The sequence below is a fragment of the Dreissena polymorpha genome, chromosome 1, assembly GCF_020536995.1.
Source record: "Dreissena polymorpha isolate Duluth1 chromosome 1, UMN_Dpol_1.0, whole genome shotgun sequence".
NCBI classification, from domain to species: Eukaryota; Metazoa; Mollusca; class Bivalvia; order Myida; family Dreissenidae; genus Dreissena; species Dreissena polymorpha.
The window spans coordinates 117985614-118010472 of NC_068355.1; the positions used below are offsets into that span (position 1 = coordinate 117985614).

At 37.3% G+C, this 24859-nt stretch overlaps 1 protein-coding gene across 3 annotated transcripts in view; it reads left to right on the forward strand.

Moving 5' to 3' along the window:
- Positions 1-775: 775 nt before the first annotated feature.
- Positions 776-24859, forward strand: part of LOC127846367 (septin-5-like) — a 78340-nt gene continuing 54256 nt past the window's right edge. The window contains exons 1-3 of one of the 3 annotated variants that reach the window (XM_052377593.1): positions 776-916; positions 1126-1243; positions 11622-11659. In XM_052377593.1, coding sequence (XP_052233553.1) covers positions 1198-1243; positions 11622-11659 — 84 coding nt within the window. In that variant the 5' untranslated portion in view covers positions 776-916; positions 1126-1197. The other 2 variants (XM_052377606.1, XM_052377597.1) reach the window with 2 other exon arrangements.

Consider the following 24859-nt stretch of genomic DNA (forward strand, 5'->3'; position numbering starts at 1 on the left):
TTTTATAACGGTTGTTATATTATCGTTATCTTAACGTCATTAAATTCCATTCAATACTGTTCGAGGCATTATCCAAACAAGAAGCAGGGCGATAGGATTAATATATGTATTCATTTTGGAGCAAATAGTCCAAAATATAACACAGGCCTACGTTCATTAAACAACTCTTATTTGTCAAACGCTTTAGATAATTTTATGTGTCAATATATGATTCAGGGCTATTTGTAAAATAAAAAAAATCTATAGCTTTATACAGTTTATATATAAGATAAACATTCTTTTTGGGAAAATAATAATTTATAAACAATAAAGATATATGCATAGATTTACGCTTATACATCAATTTAACAAGACTTTATTTAAAACAAAGTACATTCAATAGACATATTATGCGAAATAAAGTATGTGCTTATCGGAAGATAAATACCATAAAATATATAGAATTTATATATTAATCATACAAATACCGGCTTTACTGGTGCAATTTTGGTATTGGTGTTGTGTAGCCTAACAGCGGTGCTCTGACTTGGCGTTCATATCCGCGAATATGAATTGAGAGTTAATGAAATTAAAAATGCCAATAAAAACGCTTTTAAATTATTTCGATCGTAACATAACACATAAGCGACGTGTATTTTTGTCGCAGAATGATTTTCATCCATTTTTTTGGGGAAAATCCATCTAATAAGCCGTTATTTGTTCATATCCGTACTTTCCATTCATATCCGCGGATATGAGTCATATACGTATTTTAGTCATACCCAATATTTCCCGCCAAACGTCAAATTGTTTCAATAGTCGCAATGTTTTGCGAGGTATTGATTTTTGCTCGGAATCAATTTCTTAGCGTTGGTGTGAGTCATACGTGTACAATAAACGTTCGATGTCACCGGGGTCATTTTATAATGAAAGACAGGTAAGAACGAACAGGGTATTGTTACAAGTAGATCAATATACATATTTTAGTTGAAGTATTTCTTAAAATTTTTGGTTTTGTTCTCTGCAGTTCTCTCATAACTTCCTGCTTAAATGCTGTAAATATAGTTTTGTAAATGGCTTCATAGGGCATTGGTGTTTGTTACTGTTATTGTGTGTTAATGTCAATGTTTGTGATTGCACTTGCAGAATGTAGACAAGCCCCATTCAATGTTGGATGAAACAGCAGCATTATGAGTTAAGTGTCACGCTGCAAGAGCCATGACATTGTGTGCTTTTTCTCCAAGAATTGGTCGTTACACAACAGGTATACAGAACAAAAAACTTATCATTAATAATGCAAAAGTTAAAATTCAACCCAGCTTGCACATAACGTTCAAATAACGTTACGCTTAAGTTCTATTTAGGTTATGATCACACAGAACGTTCCCAGAATGTTTTCAGAATGTTGTAAGTTACAAAAATGAAACTATCAGTATTCGTAACTTATTTTAGTTATATGAAATATATGTTATGAAAGTCACATTTGAACAGTATTTTTTTACGATCCTTGGATGTATTGGTGGACTTAAAAAGTGTAACGTTCCTGTAACGTTCTTTCAACGTTTTTGTCGGAACGTTATCGGGAAACCAAATTTCAACGTTACATTCCTAAAGTTCACAGAACGTTATAAGAACGTATAAAAGTCACACAATATAAACATGTACATTAAATATGTTTTCATAAAGAATTTGACGTTTTTTGTGGTTTTTTGTTTGTTTTTACAAATACGCTTAGGATAACATTCTAAGAACGTTTTTGTGCTAGCTGGGAAGAATAATACCTTTTCTGAATTTAATGAAAATCAGTGCTAAAATGTTAAATTGTATGGGCATAGGCCATATTCCCAAAATGGTGAATACAGTATTGTATAACTGCATTGCAAAGTTCTAGTAAGTGACAATTCTTAATCATTCAAAATTTGGTGTTGTGAGCATGGATCAAAAATATACTTCAGCAGCAAAAAACTAGGACTACATCAGCAATAAAAAATTTGTTCCCTATTAATTATTGTTCAAGCAGTTTTCATTTTCAATTGAAATAAATTACTAATGTTTAGTTTGTCCTAGATAAATTTAATTGTGATAAGAAGTTTCAGAGTAAAAACATATCAGAAAATGAGAAAATTCAAGTGCATACAGTAACATTGTGTAAGGTGAAAGCCACCTTCAGATAGGACTCAATGCAACAACTTGCTGTTCATATTTCCTGCGTTTTGCCAAGACAGATGCATCCGTTGATCGTGGAACTGTCTTTTTACCAGGGACCGAAATAGCCGGTGGAGGGAATCCACTGTAGAATTGGCTTTAATCATTTTTCATGTTTGTTCTTTGCATAACAGAAAAATAAATGTTTATTTCCCAGTGTTCAGTATTAAAGTGTATACGTAGCCTATGGGTATTGATCTCAATCATATGAATGATAAACCACATTTTAGTCGTTTTAAAACTTCCAAGCTACCAATAGCAAAAGGTTAACCTATTTACTAAATTTATGACAATCCTTGCCCTACCTTTTATTTATATTTTTGATTTATTGGCGTGCAGTGCATTTTTTGTTAATCAGAATGTATATCGATGGTCACAATTCAAAATGCCGAACCTACATTTTTTGGCCTTCGCAATTTTGATACTGTGCAAAGCGGAAAAATCAATGCGCATATACCCCCACAATAACGAATTAGTTAACCAATCGCAACAGCTCAAAAAAGTCATGTGATGTAATGACGAACCGCAATTGGTTGAAGTCAAAAGGACGAAGCTGCAAAAAATGTAACTTCGGCATTTTGCGCGCTAATTAATACATAAAGTATCAATATAGCCATGTATTTTTAAGGTAAATTGACGAAACGTAAACTTTTGCTGATAGAATAATTCAATGATGTACATTTTATAGCATTAATGAACGCAAAAAGAGATCAAATTAGTATAAAATGTTGAGGCCTTAACTTAGTTACTTGTGGCCACAACTCATAGCTTGTTCCTACAACTTATTAAGTTGACGTCTCAACATAATAAGTTGTTCCTTCAACTTAATAACTTCTGGTCGCAAGTTACTAAGCTGAGACCACAACTTAATTAGTTGTGGAAACAACTTAACCAATCAGATAGGCCGTTTCATCTTTACCGTTTTATCACTGTTAGTACCCTTATAATCGAACTATTGTGTGTTCGGGTTTAAGCGCCGGTTTGAGCACTATCCCTGTAAGCTATGGATCCCGGGATTGAACCCCTGTCTGAGCACTTGCCTTGTTAGCGACTGGGTTCAGGGTTCCATCCGCGGTCTGAGCACTAGCAACGTAAGCGTCAGATCCCGGTTTCGAGTCCCGAAGCATTCGCTTCATAAAAGAGTGGTCCATGGTTTTTGGATTCTAACCCTGGGCCCTTCTCGTAAAGGGCGATAGCTCTAACCGGGCTTGATCCCGGAAACCATCGCTTACGAGGCGAGTGCTAGATGCCTTAGTTTTCGACGGTCCCTGGGTTCGAATCACGGTAAGAGCACTAGTCTTTAAAGCTAATTTGGAGTTTTCAACGGTCCTGGAGTCCGAATCACTGTACGAGTACTAGCCATGAAAGAAGCTTTGGGTCTCTAGATCGAGCCTCGGTTTGAGGACTTACCCTATAAGCGAAGGCTTGAATTCCGATGTGCGAACAGTGTCGGGTCCCGGAATCGAGCCCCAGTCTGAGTACTAGCCCTGAAAGCTATGGAACCCGGGTTCAAGCCTGTGTCTTACCACTTGCCCAGTAAGGGAAGGATCCCGGTTGCGACCCTCAGTCTGAGCGTTCGCACCGAAAGCTACGGGTTCTCACAGGAACTCGAACCAAACAGCCGTCGCTAACATACCATACTGAGCACTCGCCTTCTAAGCGACCGGTTGCCGAAATAAGCACTAGCTTCGTAAGCAACATTTCCTGGTTTCGAGTCCCGGAATGAGAGCTCGCCTCGCAAGCTATGGGTGTTCGGGTTCGAGCGCCGGTCTGAGCGCTATCCATGTAAGCTATAAATCCCGCTTATTTTGAAGAACATATTGATGTGTGCTTGGTTGTTTGGGTCCGGCGCTAAGACTAAGACTTAGATCAGGATCCGTTCGCTTAAATGGTAAGTACTTCAACCGGGATTTGAGCCCGGGGCCCATAGCATACAGGGTGAATGCTCAGGCAGGGCCTCCTAATCGGGACCCGTTACGTAGGGTGCGAATGCTCAGACTGGGGTCCCATTAGCTAACAGGGCAAGTCCTTAGACTGGGGCTAAAACCCAAAGAACCATCGTTTTAAAAAAGAGCTATCAGGCCTTGATTCGAAACCGGAATCCGTCGCTTATGTGGCTAGTTTTCACACCAGGGTTCGAAACCTGAACCCAGTCGCTAACTTAGCGATTGCTCAGATAGGGGCTCAAATCTGGAATCAATGGCTTACATGGCAAGTGCTCAGACAGGGCTCGAACTGCGGATCTATAACTAACAGAGAGATAGTGCTCAGACCGGCGCTCGAACCCGAGTACCTAGTAGTATAAGAGGTACTAACTGTGATAAAACGGTAAAGATGAAACGGCCAATCTTATTGGTTAAACTTAAAGTAGTGACCATAATTTAGTTAGTTGGTCCCACAGATTATTTAGTTGAGGCAACAACTAATAAGTTGTGGGACCAAGTTATGAAGTTGTCGCCACAAGTTTCTAAGCTGAAGCCTCAACTTAATAAGTTGTTCCCGCAAGTTATTAAGTTAAAGTAATAACTTAAATGAACAAATTACTAAGTTGAGGCCACAACTTAATAAGTTTTGGGAACAAGTTATGAAATTGTAGTAGCCACACGTTACTAAGCTGAGGCCTCAATTTAATAAGTTGTGGGTACAACGTACTTAGTTGTTTCCACAAGTTATTAATTTGAAGCCACAACTTATGAAGTTGTTCCCACAATTCTATAAGTTGTTCCCACAAGTTACTATGTTGAGGCCACAATATAAATCAAGAATTGCGGTTGTCACCTCTGTGCCACCGTGTAAAACAGAAAAAAACACGCATTGCTTTTCTATATATAATGGAAAACAGTGGAATATATCATTCTATTGAAACAAAATCCATTACAATAAGCTGTCCAATTTGCCGAAGTATCACATAAATGCAAGTCTTAATGACGAAGATACATTTTACAGCAGATTTATTAACTTAACGTCAAAATAATTTCATACGAACATGCTCCATCATGAGACACTTTCAAAAATGTTAAAAATAATATTTATTTGATTTTGTGTAAGAAATGTTTAACAAAAATACGTCTCCTGAAAACTTGCGTTTTTGTAGGTTCGGTATTTTAAATTGTGACCATCGATATGTAATTTGAAAACTCCGAGCAAAATTTTACACTTTCTATAAGATTTAAGGGAGATAAATGAGCGGTGTCACTGTAATCATTTACCATTAAAATGCGTAAACAGGTTATTTATTTGTTTATTTTTATGCCCCGTTTCGAAGAAAAGGGGGTTTATAGTTTTCACACTGTCTGTAAGTCTGTCTGACAGTCTGTCTGTCACACTTTTCGTGTCCGCTCTCTAATTCAAATAGTTTTCATCCGATCTTTACGAAACTTGGTCAGAAGTTGTATCTAGACAATATCTATGTCAAGTTCGAATATGACTCATACCGGGTCAAAAACAAGGTCACAGGGTCGAAAAAACAAATCCAAGGGAAGTAATAAGCTTTAAATGGACATAATTATCTGACCTGCCAAATTATATACATATTTTTGTTAAATAAATCAAAGCGGCGCAGTAGGCGGCATTGTGTTTCTGACAAACAGATTGTGGTAAAAATTCAAGGTCAAGGTCATCCTTCAAGGTCTAAGGTCAAAAATACAAATCCAAGGGAAGTAATAAGCTTTAAAGGGAGATAATTATTTAATATTGAACATAGCAACTTGATATTTGGCATGCATGTGTATTTCATGGAGCTGCACATTTTGAGTGGTGAATCTACAGTCACGGTAGTGGCTTTAAATTATTTGCTACTAAAAATAGACATTTGTTAGAGACAATTATTTTCAAGGGAAGTAATTTATATAATTATAAATCTCAGATTATATATTTCCTTACCAAGAATTTAAGTTCTTTTCACAGTTACTGTACAGATTTTTTTTTTTAATTATTTATTACTCAAATGATTGATTTGTCAAAGTTTTTTTTAAATGATATAATTATCATTTCTTTCCTGTACTCATTTGTGAATGGTGGGGTTCATTACATACTTGAGGACTTATGTCCATAGATACATGATGAACTCTGGCTATGATCTCTTTGATAAACCACAGACCACAGGCCTTGGTTGTCAGTGATGTCTGACTTGGTAATTTTTGACTGTCTACAGACCCCTCCCCCCCCCCCCCCCCCCCGGTGGATTGGACAAAATCCAAGGGAAGTAATAAGCTTTAAAGGGAGATGATTTCTAGCGGCGCAGTAGGGGGCATTGTGTTTCTGACGAACACTAAGGCTGTAAGGAATACACTTGGTGATGAATACGATACGTATCACAAATACAGGGTGGCGATTATGAATATTTTGATTAATTGAGTATCATTGCATACTGAAAATATGAAATATAACACTTTGAAATCACAAAACACTGACTTGAACTGCTTAAACATTGAACACAGTTTTGAAAACATGACTAGTACCAATAAAATCCTTGAGTAGAACAATTAAGAGTCAACAGTTGACACATTAGTGACAGTACCCATTCACATTTTTATGCCCCCCTTTGAAGAAGAGGGGGTATATTGCTTTGCTCATGTCGGTCTGTGTGTCGGTCGGTCGGTCCGTCCACCAGGTGGTTGTCATACGATAACTCAAGAACGCTTGGGCCTAGGATCATGAAACTTCATAGGTACATTGATCATGACTCGCATATGACCCCTATTGATTTTGAGGTCACTAGGTCAAAGGTCACGGTCACGGTGACTCGAAATAGTAAAATGGTTTTTGAATGATAACTCAAGAATGCACACACGGTAAACAGGGCACACTCTGAACAATATTACTGAAGCAACTGATCTGTAATCCTAAATCTATAATTATCAGTCCAATGAAACATCATCCTTTTAGTAAAATACAGTGGATCAGTAAAAATATTATCAGAATATGAGATTTTTTGTATATTTTGTATATTAAATATTGTGTTAATGTTTAATTTTTTAATTTTGTTGATTAATATAAATATAAGCAGGACATGGGAGGTAATATACTATTATATCTTTCTTATACACAGGGGAAACAAATGCAATAAGTTTAAATTTATTGTTACAGCATTTGCCTCCCTTGTAATATATTTAAATTTTACCAAATGTAAGGCTAACTGCATTTTTGTAATGCATACTACTACTACTACTACTACTACTGCTGCTGCTGCAGCTGCTGCTGCTGCTTCTACTACTACTACTTCTACTACTACTACCACTACCACCACCACCACCACCACCACCACCACCACCACCACCACCACCACCACCACTGTTCACAGTGACAAAAAACGTATTCACACAATGGCTGCTACTACAACTTATAGCCCATATAGGGGGGCATGCATGTTTTACAAACAGCCCTTGTTTTAATGAGCATATGCCAGATAGGTGATGTAGATGATATTTCAATGTCACCTATCTGACATATGCTCATTTGATATATTGAATAACAGTGTGACAATAGAAAAAGTATTGAACAAGAAATAGTTTTCATTACCCCATAAATACTGACCACAACTCAAATATTCAACCAATGCCCGCCATTTTTGTTGATAATCTCACTGTGTAACATAGTGGGTGGGATAAACATGATGAAAAACACCATATAAGGAGAAGAACAATTAAATATAGGGGTTTATTGTATGAACCTTCATTTGTAAGGTAAGATGAGATGATTAAACTTTCAAACTCGAAACCACGTTGTTTGTATTAATCAAATATTCGGTTCGCAGGTGGGGAATAACAAATACGATTCATCCACAGCCGTATTCGAGTTATTCGAATATTCCAATGTATCGTTACAGCCCTAACGAACACATATCTTGTTTAACAGTATTTTCAGATTTTTTTTTCATTGCCATTCTGAAGACGGATAGAGATTTTTATGCTCCCTTTCGAAGAAAAGGGGGTATATAGTTTTCACACTGTCCGTCAGTCTGTCAGTCTATCTGTCAGTCTGTCTGTCAGTCGCTCACACTTTTATTGTCCGCTTTCTAATTCAAATAGTTTTCATCTGATCTTTACCAAACTTGTTCAGAAGTTGTTTCAAGACAATATCTAGGTCAAGTTCGAATATGAGTCATGCCGGGTCAAAAACTAAGTCACAGGGTCACTCAGTGCATTTCAAGGATTTAGCATGGTGTCCGCTCTCTAATTCAAATAGTTTCATCCGATCTTTACCAAACTTAGTCAGAAGTTGTATCTAGACAATATATAGGTCAAGTTTGAATATGGGTCATGCCGGTTCAAAAACTAGGTCACGTGGGTCACTTAGTGCATTTCAAGGGTTTAGCATGGTGTTCGCTCTCTAATTGAAGTAGTTTTCATCTGATCTTTACCAAACTTTGTCAGAAGTTATATCAAGACAAAATATCTAGGTCAAGTTCGAATGTGGGTCATTCCAGGTTAAAAACTAGGTCACGGGGTCACTAAGTGCATTTCAAGGATTAAGCATGGTGTCTGCTCTCTAATTGAAGTAGTTTTCATCTGATCTTTACCAAACTTTGTCAGAAGTTGTATCAAGGCAATATCTAGGTCAGGTTCGAATATGGGTCATGCCAGGTCAAAAACTAGGTCACGGGGTCACTTAGTGCATTTCAAGGATTAAGCATGGTGTCCTTTCTCTAGTTAATGTTGCTTTCTGATTTATTTTGATATTCTAAGACATTTTTATGCCCCCGAAGGTGGGCATATGGTGATCGGACTGTCCGTCCGTCTGCCCGTCACACTTTGCGTTTAGATTTCTTAAAATGCTCATAACTTCTATGTCACTTCAGATAGCAATTTCATATTTGGCATGCATGCTTATATGGACAAGGCCTTTCCATACACACACAAATTTTGACCCCTGTGACCTTGACCTTGAACTTAGGGTCCGCGTTTAGGTTTTGAAATCTGCGTTTAGGTTTCGAAAAAAGCTCATAACTTTTACCAAGCGTTTATATGGGGTATAAGTCATCCTATGGTGACAGCTCTTGTTTCTATCACAACAGCCGAGATTTTATCGCATTGCCAATCAGGCGAGGGATTGATTTTGCTGACTGTTTAAATATGATTCCGGCACAGGGATACTCTTGGGCTGCAAACCCTGTGGAACACATGACATGTATCTCAAAACCTCTGTACTAAGACCACCCTGCTGTTAAAACCACTTAGAAAGTCGCCTGAATGATCATATTAGCGGGGTATTACTGTTACCGGTATTACAAAACTTTCAAAACACTTGACTTTTCTATTGCTTTTGCATTTGCACAGCGTGCATTCAGTAAAACATACTGAATCACAAACAACCTACCACCTTTATGATGTCTAAGCTATATCTTAGGGAATATGATAAATGATTTTAACTGGTAACATATGATTTGTTTGTGTGTTCATAATGATTTCTAAAACATCAAATTTAAATCTGTAACAGCTCTAGTCCAGACCTACAGAAAACATTAAGGGGGTGGGGGGGGTATAAATGTAATTTTCCCCAATATCCCTTCCTTAATACCCTAAATACTGAATCTGACAATGCAATAATATTAAATTAATTAAAATAAATTCAAGCAGTAAATAAAGTTTGAACTTAAGGCGCAGTTATTCTTAGTTTTGCTAAGGGACAATTGTGTAAGTTGCGTTGTCTTACTAGTATAGTTGATTTGTGATTAAAATTTTAAGTTGCAAAGTGGCAGGGTTTGCAACTTAAAAGGTTAAACTCACAATAATGAAATGCAACAGAAATGTTTATAGAGTCTCTTTTGGCTGATTTAAGAGTCTGTATAAGATCTGATATTTCCGATGGCAAAGAGTGCCTTATTAGCTCTCCTCAGGCTTGGAAAGGCTTAAGCGAGCCTTCTTGATACATGGATACAGCTTTGGGTGTCGTTCTTCAGTCAGTGCTTGCATGTGTGCCTACGTCAACCTTTTCTTCTAATGACTTCTCATCCTGAAATTTGCGGCAGTTATAAATGACACTTCATAGAAATGATCCTTGATTGAATTTGTTTCTAAGTTGTTTAAATTCTTTTGATTGCATATTTAAATGTCTGTAGCTAAAAATAGTTTTGATATTGGAAAAAAAGCAACAAACAAACTTTTCTTAAACCATATAGGGGATGGTTTAACCCTTTCAGTGCGGGAACCGAATTTTGAAGGCCTTTGCAAACAGTTTGGATCCAGATGAGATGCCACAGAACGTGGCGTCTCATCAGGATCCAAACTGTTTGCTATTCTGATAATATTCTTTGAAAAAAATCAAAGAAAATGCTAATTTTAGAAATTCAGCAGACAACATTTTAGCAGACGACAAATTTCCCAGCATGCAAAGGGTTAAATATTTGGGGTTAATCGCCTAGTGGTTCTCTACCAAGTCACTTCAAATCTTGCACCTGGGGTCAAAACTGTCCACGCCCAGGTCAACACATGATTTATAATTATAGACCATATCCATTATGGGTCATGCAGAGTAAAAAAGCTAGATAAAAATCTCAGGTGAGAGACTAATGGCCTTTTGACCCTTATGTTTCCTAAATCCAGTCAACAAATTCCCAATTGATGTTTTAATATTTAGACATTTTGAAATGTACACATGTGTAGCTAAAATTTGTAGTAATAAAGAGTTTTAAAGTTGCTATATGTAGTTAACTGGTACATATATGTTTCGTATTTTTATGCCCCCCTTCGAAGAAGAGGGGGTATATTGCTTTGCTCATGTCGGTCGGTCGGTCCGTCCACCAGGTGGTTGTCAGACGATAACTCAAGAACGCTTGGGCCTAGGATCATGAAACTTCATAGGTACATTGATCATGACTAGCAGATGACCCCTATTGATTTTGAGGTCACTAGGTCAAAGGTCAAGGTCATGGTGACCCGAAATAGTAAAATGGTTTTTGAATGAAAACTCAAGAACGCATACGCCTAGGATCATGAAACTTCATGGGTAGATTGATCATGACTCGCAGATGACCCCTATTGATTTTGAGGTCACTAGGTCAAAGGTCAAGGTCACGGTGACCCGAAATAGTAAAATGGTTTCCGGATGATAACTCAAGAATGCATACGCCTAGGATCATGAAACTTCATGGGTAGATTGATCATGACTCGCAGATGACCCCTATTGATTTTCAGGTCACTAGGTCAAAGGTCAAGGTCACGATGACCCGAAATAGCAAAATGGTTTCCGGATGATAACTGAAGAACGCTTATTCCTAGGATCATGAAACATGATAAGTAGATTGATCATGACTCGTCAGTTTTTAAAAATTTCGATAAATTCAGATAATTATTCTAAAATTAAAGACCTTACAGATAAATTTTTTTTCCCATTTAAATTAATTGGTGATAAAATTCCCCATTTCACAAGTATAGGTCATATCTTCAAAATGGCAAGGGAAAGCTCTCGTTTATAAATGATGCGTTTTTTAATTGTAGGTCGGATGAAGGACAATAGACCATGTTTACCAGGCATGGTAAGTGCTTCTGAGTAACTTGTTGGTGTTCTGGGTGGGGTCATTTCTAGGTGTAATTACAGAAAAATTCTTTACAAATTATGAAGGAAGAAAGTTGGCAAAAAATCTCTAGCCATATGACAAATTTTGCAGGTGATGTTTAAGTGATTTGTTCACAAATTTTTGCATGTTTCGAAGTTTGTCATTTAATGCTTTAAATGTATTAAAATGTAAACATGGGACCTAACTAGCTCCAGTATTAAACAATAATAAAACTAGAAATGGCGCGGCAGAGGCCGACGCGTATCCCCACGCCGCATGTTTGACCCAGGGGCGCCCCAGGGTTGGTAATGGGGCCATGCATAGTTGAGATTGACTGTATTGTCATAAAAAATGTTCAGTATAAAGAAGTTAATGTAAAATAGCCTAAAAAAATGAGTGAAAATCTATACCCTAGTTTCTCCTCCTCATCCTGCTCTCCTAACAAATCTAATACTGAATCAACTTCACTGACGTCCATTATGTACATGTCATCCTCATTGGAATGACTTATGAGATGGCTGAAGATGCTCTCTTATAGCCAATCTTCTTGCTACTGTTTTGGAAAAGTTATGTTTTGAGGTTAAATGGTTGACTTAATAGTAGCGTCTCAGAAATTCTATCGCAATCTTGTACACAACAATGAATATGTTGAATTTCATGTCTGTCTTTGCTGTGCCTGTTCAAAGTCCATCTTGCTTTAAATTGTTTCTCACATTTTTCCCACTTGAACATTTTGACAGATTTTCAGTAATGAGTCTAAAAGTGGAATTGAACAAATTGAAAGTTTCAGCCCTTTTATAGATTCTTGAGGCTGTATTCCATGAGTTTCTCATGCTTTTTATGCTTGACAGCATTCTATCTCTTCTCTCATATACAGGTGTCCCTTTGCGCCAATATTTTATAATCCCTTGTATAAACATTAGATGGATGAGCTAAACCATTTCACAGATGAGTTAACACAAACAATTTACTACTAAATACATCTCTGCGCCACTAATGTGTCACACTACTGTAATTACTCTATGTTTTCGGACACTTAAGTTTTCGGACACCCCTTTTTTAAGGTAAAATAATTATTTTTCGTGACTCTTATTTTTCGGACACACGAGTTTTTGTCCGTTATAAATGTCTCTAAGTTTTTGGACAGTATATTATACAGCGCTATTTTACCAAATTTTGGTCCTGTTTTCGATATCTAATGACACTTCCATCATGGGGTTTAACAACAGATTAACATCATAAAACATGGCAGGTGCATGCCTGATGGCAACAGACCATTACATTTGCGTTATTGGGTAAATAACCTTGTAAACCGGTATTAAACAATGGTTTCGCCCGATAGCATAAGCTTATAATGACAATTACCAGGGGTAGTGCCAATTAACATTTCAATTATCTACCGCAATGGTACTACCCCATCTCAGTAAAATACGAGTAATTGTGACAAATACTAAACGCTTCAAAGTGTGATGCACCTTTTTGCAAGTTTCACGAACAATGGAAGGTGTTAGACAGCAACTTTCGGTAATGAGCAAACAAAGAATTCATAGTTTGCTTTTTTATTGCGTTAATTACAGGTTCATACTTGCAAGTATCGGTACATCACATGCTCATCTTTGAACTCGTTGGTCAAAGTACAACCTTGTAGTAACTTTCTGTCAAATAAATTAAGCATTTAAAATTATTTAAAATGCCGTGCAAACATACATAACTGTAATTTATACTTAACGGCATAGTATTTTACAAGCATATGCTATTACCGATAGTCGTTGATACAATTGACGCAATTTTCGGACACTTCAATTTTTGACTCTAAGTTTTCAGACACCTGTATTTTGTAAATATTTTTTGTATCTTAGTCTTCGGACACGAATTTTTTAAATTATTTTTAAGTGTCCGAAAACATAGAGTAATGAAGGTACATGTGTTTTCAATACACAAGCATCATTGTTGAATAATTCCTTTGTCCAATGAAAATGCTTGCACTTCTTCGGATTGAGTAGAAAATCACATAATAGATTTCAAAATCTAAACGCGGACCCTAAGTTCAAGGTCAAGGTCACAGTGGTAAAAAAAAGTTCATGCGCATGGAAAGGTCTTGTCCAGATACACATGCGTACCAAATATGAAAGCAATATCTGAAGGGACACAGCAGGTATGAGCCTTTTTGGAATCACAGTCGCAGATTTCGAAAACCTGAATGCTGACCTCAAGTTCAAAGTCAAGGTCAAAGGGGTCAAACATTTTATGCGCAAGGAAAGGTGTTGTCCAGATACACATTCATACCAAATATGAAAGCAATATCTGGAGGGACACAGTAGATTATGTGCCTTTTTCGAATCGCGGTCGCAGATTTCGAAACCTGAAAACTGACCACAAGTTCAAGGTCAAGGTCATAAGGGTAAAAAATTGTGTGCGCATGGATAGGTGTTGTCTGGATACACATGCATACCAAATATGAAAGCAATATCTGTAGGGAAACAGTAGTTATGAGCCTTTTTCGAATCGCGGTCGCAGATTTTGAAACCTGAAAACTGACCCAAAGTTCAAGGTCAAGGTCACAGGTGTAAAAAAATTTTATGCGCATGGAAAGGTGCTCTCCAGATACACATGCATACCAAATATGAAAGCAATATCTGAAGGGACACAGTAGTTTTGAGCCTTTTTCGAATCACGGTCGCAGATTTCAAAATCTGAAAACTGGTCCGAATTCAAGGTCAAGGCCAAAGGGGTAAAAAATTGTATGCACATGGAAAGGTGTTGTCTAGATACACATGCATACCAAATATGAAAGCAATATCTAAAGGGACACAGTAGTTATGAGTCATTTGCCAATCGCGGTCGCAGATTTCAAAACCTAAAAACTGACCCAAAGTTCAAGGTCAAGGTCACAGGGGTAAAAAATTGTGTGCGCATGGAAAGGTGCTGTCCAGATACACATGCATACCAAATATGAAAGCAATATTTGAAGGGACACAGTAGTTTTGAGCCTTTTTCGAATCGCGGTCGCAGATTTCAAAACCTGAAAACTGGCCCGAGTTAAAGGTCAAGGTCAAAGGGGTAAAAAAAATATGCGCATGGAAAGGTCTTGTCCAGATACACATGAATACCAAATATGAAAGCAATATCTGAAGGGACACAGTAATTATGAGCCTTTTTTAAATCACGGTCACAGATTTCGAAACCTGAAAACTGACCCTAAGTTCAAGGTCAAGGTCAGAGGTGTAAATTTTTTTATGCGCATGGAAAGGTGTTGTCTAGATACACATGCATACCAAATATGAAAGCAATATCTAAAGGGACACAGTAGTTTTGAGTCTTTTTGAATCGCGGTCACAGATTTCAAAACCTAAAAACTGACCCAAAGTTCAAGGTCAAGGTCACAGGGGTAAAAATTTTAATGCGCTTGGATATGTGGTGTCTAGATACACATGCATACCAAATATGAAAGCTATATCTGAAGGGACACAGTAGTTATGAGCCTTTTTAAAATCCCGGTCACAGGAAAATCTCTGACCCGGCCCCGCCCCAACCCCCATAACTTTTGACCCAGGGGTCAGATCAAATTTCTGTCACTGTCACCGTCGCACATATGCTCATAGCTACCATGTAAGTAAGTTTCAAGGTTCTAGTGCTAATAGTGTAGGAGGAGCAGGTGGCCAGGACGGACAGACGCACATCACCACAATATCCCCACTTTTTCTCCGAAAAACATGGGGATAATTAGAGAAATAAAAAAAGAAATCTACAGCTGGGCTGGAACCACTAACCCGCAGAGTAAAAATCTAGCGATTAAACTACTGGGTCATTCATACTGATGAAGAATTTGATGTATTTAATACTTAATACTAGAAATGGCGCGGCAGAGGCCGACGCGTATCCCCACGCCGCATGTTTGACACAGGGGCGCCCCAGGGTTGGTTATGGAGCCATGCATAGTTGAGATTGACCGTATTGTCATAAGAGATGTTCAGTATAAATTTGAAGTAATTCAATGTACAAACTAGAAATGGCGCGGCAGAGACTGACGCGTATCCCCATGCCGCATGTTTGACCCAGGGGCGCCCCAGGGTTGGTAATGGGGCCATGCAGAGTTGAGATTGACCGTTTTGTCATAAGAGAAGTTTAGTATCAATTAGAAGTGAATCGGTGTAGAAATGAAGAAATTATAGTAAAAGGCAATTTTGGGTGGGCGTGGCCTATGTGGGAGGGGCGCCCCAGGGTTGGTAATGAGGCCATGCATAGTTGAGATTGACTATATTGTAATAAGAGAGGTTCAGTATCAATTTGAAGTGAATCGGTGTAGAAATAAGGAAATTATAGTAAAAGGCAATTTTGGGTGGGCGTGGCCTATGTGGGCGGGGCGCCCCAGGGTTGGTAATGGGGCCATGCATAGTTGAGATTAACCGTATTGTCATAAGAGAGGTTCAGTATCAATTTGAAGTGAATCGGTGTAGAAATGAAGAAGTTATAGTAAAAGACAATTTTGGGTGGGCGTGGCCGATGTGGGCTGGGCGCCCCAGGGTTTGTAATGGGGCCATGCATAGTTGAGATTAGCTGTATAGTCATAAGAGAGGTTCAGTATCAATTTGAAGTGAATCGGTGTAGAAATGAAGAAATTATAGTAAAAGGCAATTTTGGGTGGGCGTGGCCTATGTGGGCATGGCCTATGTGGGCGGGGCACCTCAGGGTTGGTAATGGGGCCATGCATAGCTGAGATTGACCGTTTTGTCTAAAGAGAGGTTCAGTATCAATTTGAAGTGAATCGGTGTAGAAATGAATAAATTATAGTAAAAGGCAAGTTTGGGTGGGCGTGGCCTATGTGGGCGTGGCCTATGTGGGCGAGGTGCCCTAGGGTTGGTAATGGGGCCATGCATAGCTGAGATTGACCGTATTGTCATAAGAGAGGTTCAGTATCAATTTGAAGTGAATCGGTGTAGAAATAAAAAAATTATAGTAAAAGGCAATATTGGGTGGGCGTGGCCTATGTGGCCGGGGCGCCCCAGGGTTGGTAATGGGGCCATGCATAGTTGAGATTGACCGTATTGTCATAAGAGAGGCTCAGTATCAATTTGAAGTAAATCGGTGCAGAAATGAAGAAGTTAATGTAAAATAACATAAAAAAATTAGTGAAAATCTCTGACCTGGCCCCGCCCCAACCCCCATAACTTTTGACCCAGGGGTCAGATCAAAATTCCGTCACTGTCACCGTCGCACATATGCTTATAGCTACCATGTATGTAAGTTTCAAGGTTCTAGTGCTAATAGTGTAGGAGGAGCAGGTGGCCAGGACTGACGGACGGATAGACGCACATCAACACAATATCTCCACTTTTTCTCCGAAAAACGTGGGGATAATGAAGAAGTTTATGTAAAATAACCTAAAAAAATGAGTGAAAATCTATACCCTAGTTTCTCCTCCTCAGTCTGCTTCCCTGCAAATCTAATAATGAATCAACTTCACTGTAGTCAATAATGTACATGTCATCGTAATTGGAATGACTTATGAGATGACTGAGCATGCTCTCTTATAGCCAATCTTCTTGCTTCTGTTTTGGAAAAGTTATGTATTGAGGTTAAATGGTTGACAAAATAGTAGCGTCTCAGAAATTTTCTATCGCAATCTTGTACACAACAATGAATATATTGAATTTCATGCCTGTCTTTGATGTGCCTGTTCAAAGTCCATCTTGCTTTAAATTGTTTCTCACATTTTTCCCCACACACTTTGACAGATTTTCAGTAATGAGTCTAAAATTGTAATTGCACAAATTGAAAGTTTCAGCCTTTTTATAGATTCTTGAGGCTGTATTCCATGAGTTTCTCATGCTTTTTATGCTTGACTGCATTCTATCTCATCTCTCATATACAGGTGTCCCTTTGCGCCAATATTTTATAACCCCTTGTATAAACATTAGATTGAGTTAAACCATTTCACAGATGAGTTAACACAAACAATTGAATACTAAATACATCTCTGCGCCACTACTGTGTAACTTTATGCGCCACTTTGATTTATTTATTTTTTTATATCATTTGGCAGGTTATTTACTAACCTCCCTTTAAAGATTATTACTTCCCTTGGATTTGTTTTTTTGACCTTTGACCTTGAAGGATGACCTTGACCTTAACCTTTTACCACTCAAAATGTGGAGCTCCATGAGATACACATGCATGCCAAAAATCAAGTTGCTATCTTCAATATTGCAAAAGTTATGGCCAATGCACAATACCGGGGGGCATAAAAATAAGTGAAAATCACTGACTCGGCCCCGCCCCAACCCCCATAACTTTTGACCCAGGGGTCAGATCAAAATTCCGTTACTGTCACCGTCGCACATTATGCTCATAGCTATCATTTATGTAAGTTTCAAGGTTCTAGTGCTAATAGTGTAGGAGGAGCAGGTGGCCAGGACGGACGGACGGACAGACGCACATCAATACAATATCCCCACTTTTTCTACGAAAAACGTGGGGATAATAAGCAATCCTTGTAATGTCACAAAATATAAGGATTAGAACAGAACTCTCCAAATTATTAACTCGTTTTGCATTTGTAATGGTTTATGAATTTCAGGTTTTTAAATCGTCAGAAGATGCATATACTGGATATTTTAGAGTTTTGTTAATGTTCAGTATTACTTTTTCCTTGCAAATATCATAACTAAAACTTAATATGCAATGAATTAACCCTTTACCAATTAGATACGTATTTTGACGCCTTTGTAGTCCCTGAGAAAGTCATATTTAATAAAATACCTTTCTTACTTGATTCAAGTTTGTAAGGCTTCATTTCCAACCCTTAGTTACTGATTAGTAGCAAACAGCATAAAACATGAGCAGACTATGAGTTACTCGCAGGCTGTTCTGGTTTTATGCTGTTTGCAAACAGCCATTTTCACTTTGCTTCTGACTGGGAAAGGGTTAAAGTCCAATACCATCAAGGGCTTTGAACTCACAACCCCTGGATCAACGGGAGTGCCATTAATTTACCACTAGGCAGTGTGCAATCTAGCCTGTGCGATGGCGCGATTCATGCATGCTCTGTTTCCAAAGATCGCCCCCATTTGTGAGAGAATTTGAGCGCTCTATATCCAGGAGTTTTTGTTAAAGATCAAAGCTATACCGACTTCCCAGAAAATGTTGAGAGCCGATTAATGATCGTCTGTCATTAACATGTATAATTTTACGCAACTTAAGCCCGCCTAAAGGCGTTGGAGAGTTAAAAAATCGATTTTGGCCAAAGTGATCTAACACTTTGAATAAGCGACATCTCTTGTAGGCAGTAAATACCTACAGTAAAATCATGCAGACAACGCTTAATGTAATTTCCATAAGTGCATGTTTCTTTTGCAGTTCGTTTGCTTTGTTTTACCTACCACACTAATCGGACCAAGCAGTGCACACCTCCGCAATAAAATTGTTGCCAGTTTCTTAAAATAAACTAATTATGGCAACCTGATGTTATCCTCCTGGAATTGGTGTATTTCACGCATGTAAAAATTCGACAGGTAGAAAATTTTAATGAATAATCATTGAACTTATAATACACAACTGTTAACGTTTTGTTGAATTATCATATGATACAATATGTAATCAAAAACGTACTTCTGATTTTTTAAAGTAATGCAACGTTCACAAATTCTAGCTTCAAATGAAATGTGCTCATTTATTTTGTGTTTATCTTTTTTCTACTAAAAATGGCACGAAAATTGTGCTGCATGAACAGCATCATGTCATGGAAAGTGTGTGTATACTATTTCAATTGTCGTGTCCACACTTAATAGCGTGGGGCCTTGAAAATTATAATATGCATGTGAGTCAATTAATGTTTGTTTTAATGATTTAAATAAGAAATATATATGTGATAACATATTTTCATTTTTTTGTCTAGTCAGAGCAATACTATGGAAAGTGCTGTTTTATTGAAACATGCAGTTACCATTTGTAGTTAACTGATTTGATGGTATGTTATAATGTAAAATAAATAAATATTTAAACTAAAATGTATTAAAATATAATTTAGTAAAGCTCCCCCACACACACTGACTTAGCATGAAATAGAGCTATTCTCCATTATACATGTATCTGCTTGTATTTATTGAAAATAATTATAGAAAATACTATCGAAATATAATTGTGTTTTGTTAACATTTAAAAGCATATTTATTACATTAAAAGTTTTGTTAATTTATCGCTTTTTGTAAATCTAGTTTTAAACTTCCTCTTTTCATGTTCATCACACATCATTATACTTTCTTCAGTTCAGGTTACTACAATACAATAATTTCCTCAACTAGTGCAATAGCATGACTTGTTCTGTACATGAAACAATAGATTAATATTTGAATAGTGTACTTGGTTAGTTTTCCATACATAGGACAGTGCTTTAAAAGCTGGTTTAGATGTTACTTGAGCCACTTCACTGAATCAGCTTACCTCAGCCCATTTCAGGAGGCTTTTAATGTCTTAGACCAATACTTGCCCAGTGATGGTATGTGGAATTTGGAAGTATGGGAAAATCAATGATTGTGTAAATAGTGAACACAGAAAAATGCAGACAATACAGGGTTTGAATGAGATTCCAGAATCAAAACTGGTCATAACTGATGGTGTTTAATAATGGAACCATTTCTAAATTCATGATCTTGAACAGTGACAGTTTGACTAAAATAATTATGTGTTTGTTTACAACTAATCAGACAGAAGCCTGAGAAGGCTAATTTATAATTATTAATTGTGTTATGTCTGAAGCATCACAGTATCAACTCCTCTGCTTTGTTGTGAATTAAGTGACAATATTACTGCAAACTCTATTTTTGGGTGTTTGTTGAAGAAACCCCAGCGTAATATGAGAGTTTAAATGTTTGTTTAAATGTCCAAACTGCTGTGAAAATGGGACTTTAATTGAAGTAACAGTAAACTGCTGGTGCTATTAACCATCGGAAGACATTAATCACAGGGCATCAGAAGAGACAAATGAGTGAAAGTGCAACAACTTTTTGGGTTAATTCAAGCCAGTGAACTGTGGGTAGGAGAGTGGTATTAGCCTGGCCAGTAGGCAGGCTGGTTCTGCTCAATTAAGCATGCAAATTAGGAGGGTGAGTTTGAAAGTGGCTAAAATCACCATCACATGTTCTGTATCTAGCTATCTAGCAGCCTTTGATAAATGGCTTTGAGGTGTCCATAATTGAATTGGTTTGGTTAGAGGTGTGCGATATGTAAATATATACATTAGACATTGAAATGTACCTATTTGAAATGACATCCTCTGTGCATTTGTTACACTGAGATTGACAGTTATGAAATGACAGAATCTTTGTAGTTTCAAAAAATATAACGACAACAACAAAACTCTCTAAATTATTAATTCGTTTCGCGTTGCAACGCTTATAATTTTCGGGTTTTTAAATCGTCAAATAATGCATATAATGGCTATTATAGAGCATGGTAAATGTTCAGTATTACTGGTTCCTCACAAATATCATAACTTAAATGAAAATTAGCGAATCTGAAACTTTTTTTTTTCAATTTTTTCAATTTACCCAAACGTGCAAAGGCCCCTTTAACAGAAAAAAGCATTTGCTTCATGCATTTGTTTTACCAATAATTTGAGTAAAATATTCATTTTTGAGGTACATATTATATATCTGCTGATTCATTAATGTTGACAAAATTAACACAAATCTCCATAATTTTATACTGTTCCTTATTAAAATGTAATTGTCATTTGACATAGTTTTAAAATATTTTTGAATGAAAAACAGTTATATTCATGGATTTTTTTATATTATTTTTCACTCAGGGTTCATACTGACAACCATGTGAAGGTGTATGTTTCAGATGTTTTGGCATAAATGAGGCCTTCAACCATTGAGAAAAGAAGATATTGATTAAAAACTGCACCAAATATTGTAGGTGTAGTTGTTTGTTGGAGCTCAAACAAATCCTTAATTCTCCATGATAAGGGTTTCTGATTTTCCAACCAAATAGACCTCAGCTTGTGCCAACTGCTTAAAAACAACAATGGAGAGTGCATTTAAGACTGCTCTCCATCAGTGTATGGTATTGTAGTTCTCTGTGTGATTAACTGCATGATTGCCAGTTTCCTGTCCTTGCTCTCAGTATCATCAAGCAGGCTCTTTGTTTCTGCAATTAAAATCCTGCAGGTATATAAGAGTTACCATACACCCTACACTAACTGTGCATCTTTCAGGCAAGCCTGGTAGGCCTTTGTTTACAAAATGATCAATTAATGTTCATAGAGAATTAGAGCTGATTGATTGTTTTATTTTTGACAACATTCTGCATTACTCAATAAATAAAATTATGGAGATTTGTGTTTATTTTGTCAACATTAAAGAATCATCAGTCTGATGACTGGTTATACCTTTTGTTGAAGATAATCAATTCATAATGTGCCATTATGCTTAATAGTTTTTAGCTCTACTGGCCGAAGGCCTGAATAGCTTATGTCATGGCGTGGTTTCCGTCGTGCGTGCGTTAGACTTTTTCTTGTTTAAGTGATAAAGTCCACAGTTATCATCAGATTCTTTTCAAACTTGTTCAGTGTCTTTATATTAAGGAGGACAAGAACCCTATTGAAAATGGATTACATCAGAGTAAAAAGTCCAGAATCTCCCCTTGAATTTGAGAAAATTGTGAAATAAGGCTTGTTTACGCAATAAAGTCCACAGTTTTCATCCAATCATTTCTCAACGTGCACAGTGTCTTTATCTGAATGATGAGTCAAACCCTATTGAAAATGAGCAATAATGGAGTAATAAGTTCAGAATTATATTCCCCCTTAAATTTGAGAAAAAATGAACATTCATTTTTTTTTATGTGATTAAGTCCATAATTTTCATCCATTTCTTGGCAAACTTGCACAGTGTCTTTGTATCAATGAGAACTCAAACCCTTTTTATGCCCCCATTCAAAGAAGAGGGGGTATATTGTTTTGCACATGTCGGTCGGTCAGTCCACCAGATGGTTTCCGGATGATAACTCAAGAACGCTTAGGCCTAGGATCATGAAACTGTATAGGTATATTGATCATGACTGGCAGATGACCCCTGTTGATTTTCAGTTCACTAGGTCAAAGGTCAAGGTCACAGTGACTCGAAATAGTAAAATGGTTTCCGGATGATAAGTCAATAATGCTTAGGCATAGGATCATGAAACTTCATAGGTACATTGATTATAACTGGCAGATGACCCCTATTGATTTTCAGATCACTAGGTCAAAGGTCAAGGTCACAGTGACACAAAACAGTAAAATGGTTTCCGGATGATAACTCAAGAATGCTTACGCCTATGATCATAAAACTTCATAGGTACATTGATCATGACTGGCAGATGACCCCTATTAATTTTCAGGTCACTGGGTCAAAGGTCAATGTCACAGTGACTCGAAACAGTAAAATGGTTTCCTGATGATAAATCAAGAATAATTAGGCCTAGGATCATGAAACTTCATTGGTACATTCATCATGACTAGCAGATGACCCCTATTGATTTTCAGGTCACTAGGTCAAAGGTCAAGGTCACAGTGACAAAAACGTATTCACTCAATGGCTGCCACTACAACTGACAGCCAATATGGGGGGCATGCATGTTTTACAAACAGCCCTTGTTAAAATCTGACAATCTTTTATTTATTCAAAACTGCACCCGCAGCCGAGCGTTGGCACCCGTTATGCGGTGCTCTTGTTGCGTATTTGTAGTCCCTTAGAAAGTGATATTTAATTAAAGACCTTAAGGCTAGTATTGCATCTATCCGCATCCGTGTCCGCGTCCGTATCCGCAAAATCATAATACGGAAGCTATATTCCGTTTATCCGCATACGTCGAACATATCTTTCTTTTATTGATGGATAAAACTGAAAATTATAATTGAAATAATTAATATGAAGGACGAGCGTGAATTTAAGTAGAGGGTACAAATCATCATTCTGTCTATATAAGAATACAAATGGTATATACCTGAAACATCTTCGTCTAGTGCCTTGGCTATGCTTTTCCAAACATTTGAAGTGAAATCAGAGTCCCGATATGCAAAACTGCGTTGGTTGTATAATTCCGTCCGTATCTTGTCCGCATCCGCATTAGAATGCTCACTTGAGCGTTCTTTTGCGGACGCCTTTTGCGCGTGCGGATATGCGGATGCGGATGAATGACTTAAGCGCAGTGGATTTCAACTTGTTCTATTTTTTTGCGGATATGCAGATGCAGATGCGGATACAGACAGATGGAATACTAGCCTTCATCTTACTAGATTCAAGTTTTCAAGGCATTATCTCCAACCCTTAGATACTGATGAGCAGACAACATTATAACACATGAACAGACTGCGAGTTACTCGCAGGCTGTTCTGGTTTTATGCTGTTTCTACATTGCAATTTTTACTTTGCCTCTGAGCAGGAAAGGGTTAAATATATGCTGAACCATATACATGCATCATGTTATGAATTTAATGTAGTTAAACTTTAGGTTCATTTATGTTAGTATTTTGGCTTTAAATGTAACATAAATTATTAATGATTACTTCATACAAGTAACCAACATTTCAAGATAAATTATAACTAAATGTAAATTAATGTCTCAATATGAGATGCATTATTTTTAGCTCACCTGAGCACAACGTGCTCATGGTGAGCTTTTGTGATCGCCTTTTGTCCGTCTTCCGTTGTGCATCCGTCGTCAACATTTGCCTTGTGAACACTCTAGAAGCCACATTTATTGTCCGATCTTCATGAAACTTGGTCAGAATAGTTGTCCCAATCATACCTCGACCGAGTTCAAACTGGGTCAAAAACTAGGTCATTAGGTTAAAAAAAAGAAAAACCTTGTGAACATTGTAGAAGTCACATTTGATGCCCAATCTTCATGTTACTTTGTCCAAATGTTTGTCTTAATGATATGTTGGTTGAGTTCAAAATGGTTTCGGTCCATTGAAAAACATGGCTGCCAGGGGGCGGGGCAGTATTCCTTATATGGCTATAGAGAAACCTTGTGAACACTCTTGAAGTCACAATTTTTGCCTAATCATCATGAAACTTGGTCAAAACACTGGTTTCATTGATATCTTGGACGAGTTCGAAAATGATCCAGATCTGTGAAAAAACATGGCCGCCAGTGGGTGGGGCAGTTTTCTCTATATGTATATAGTGAAAACAT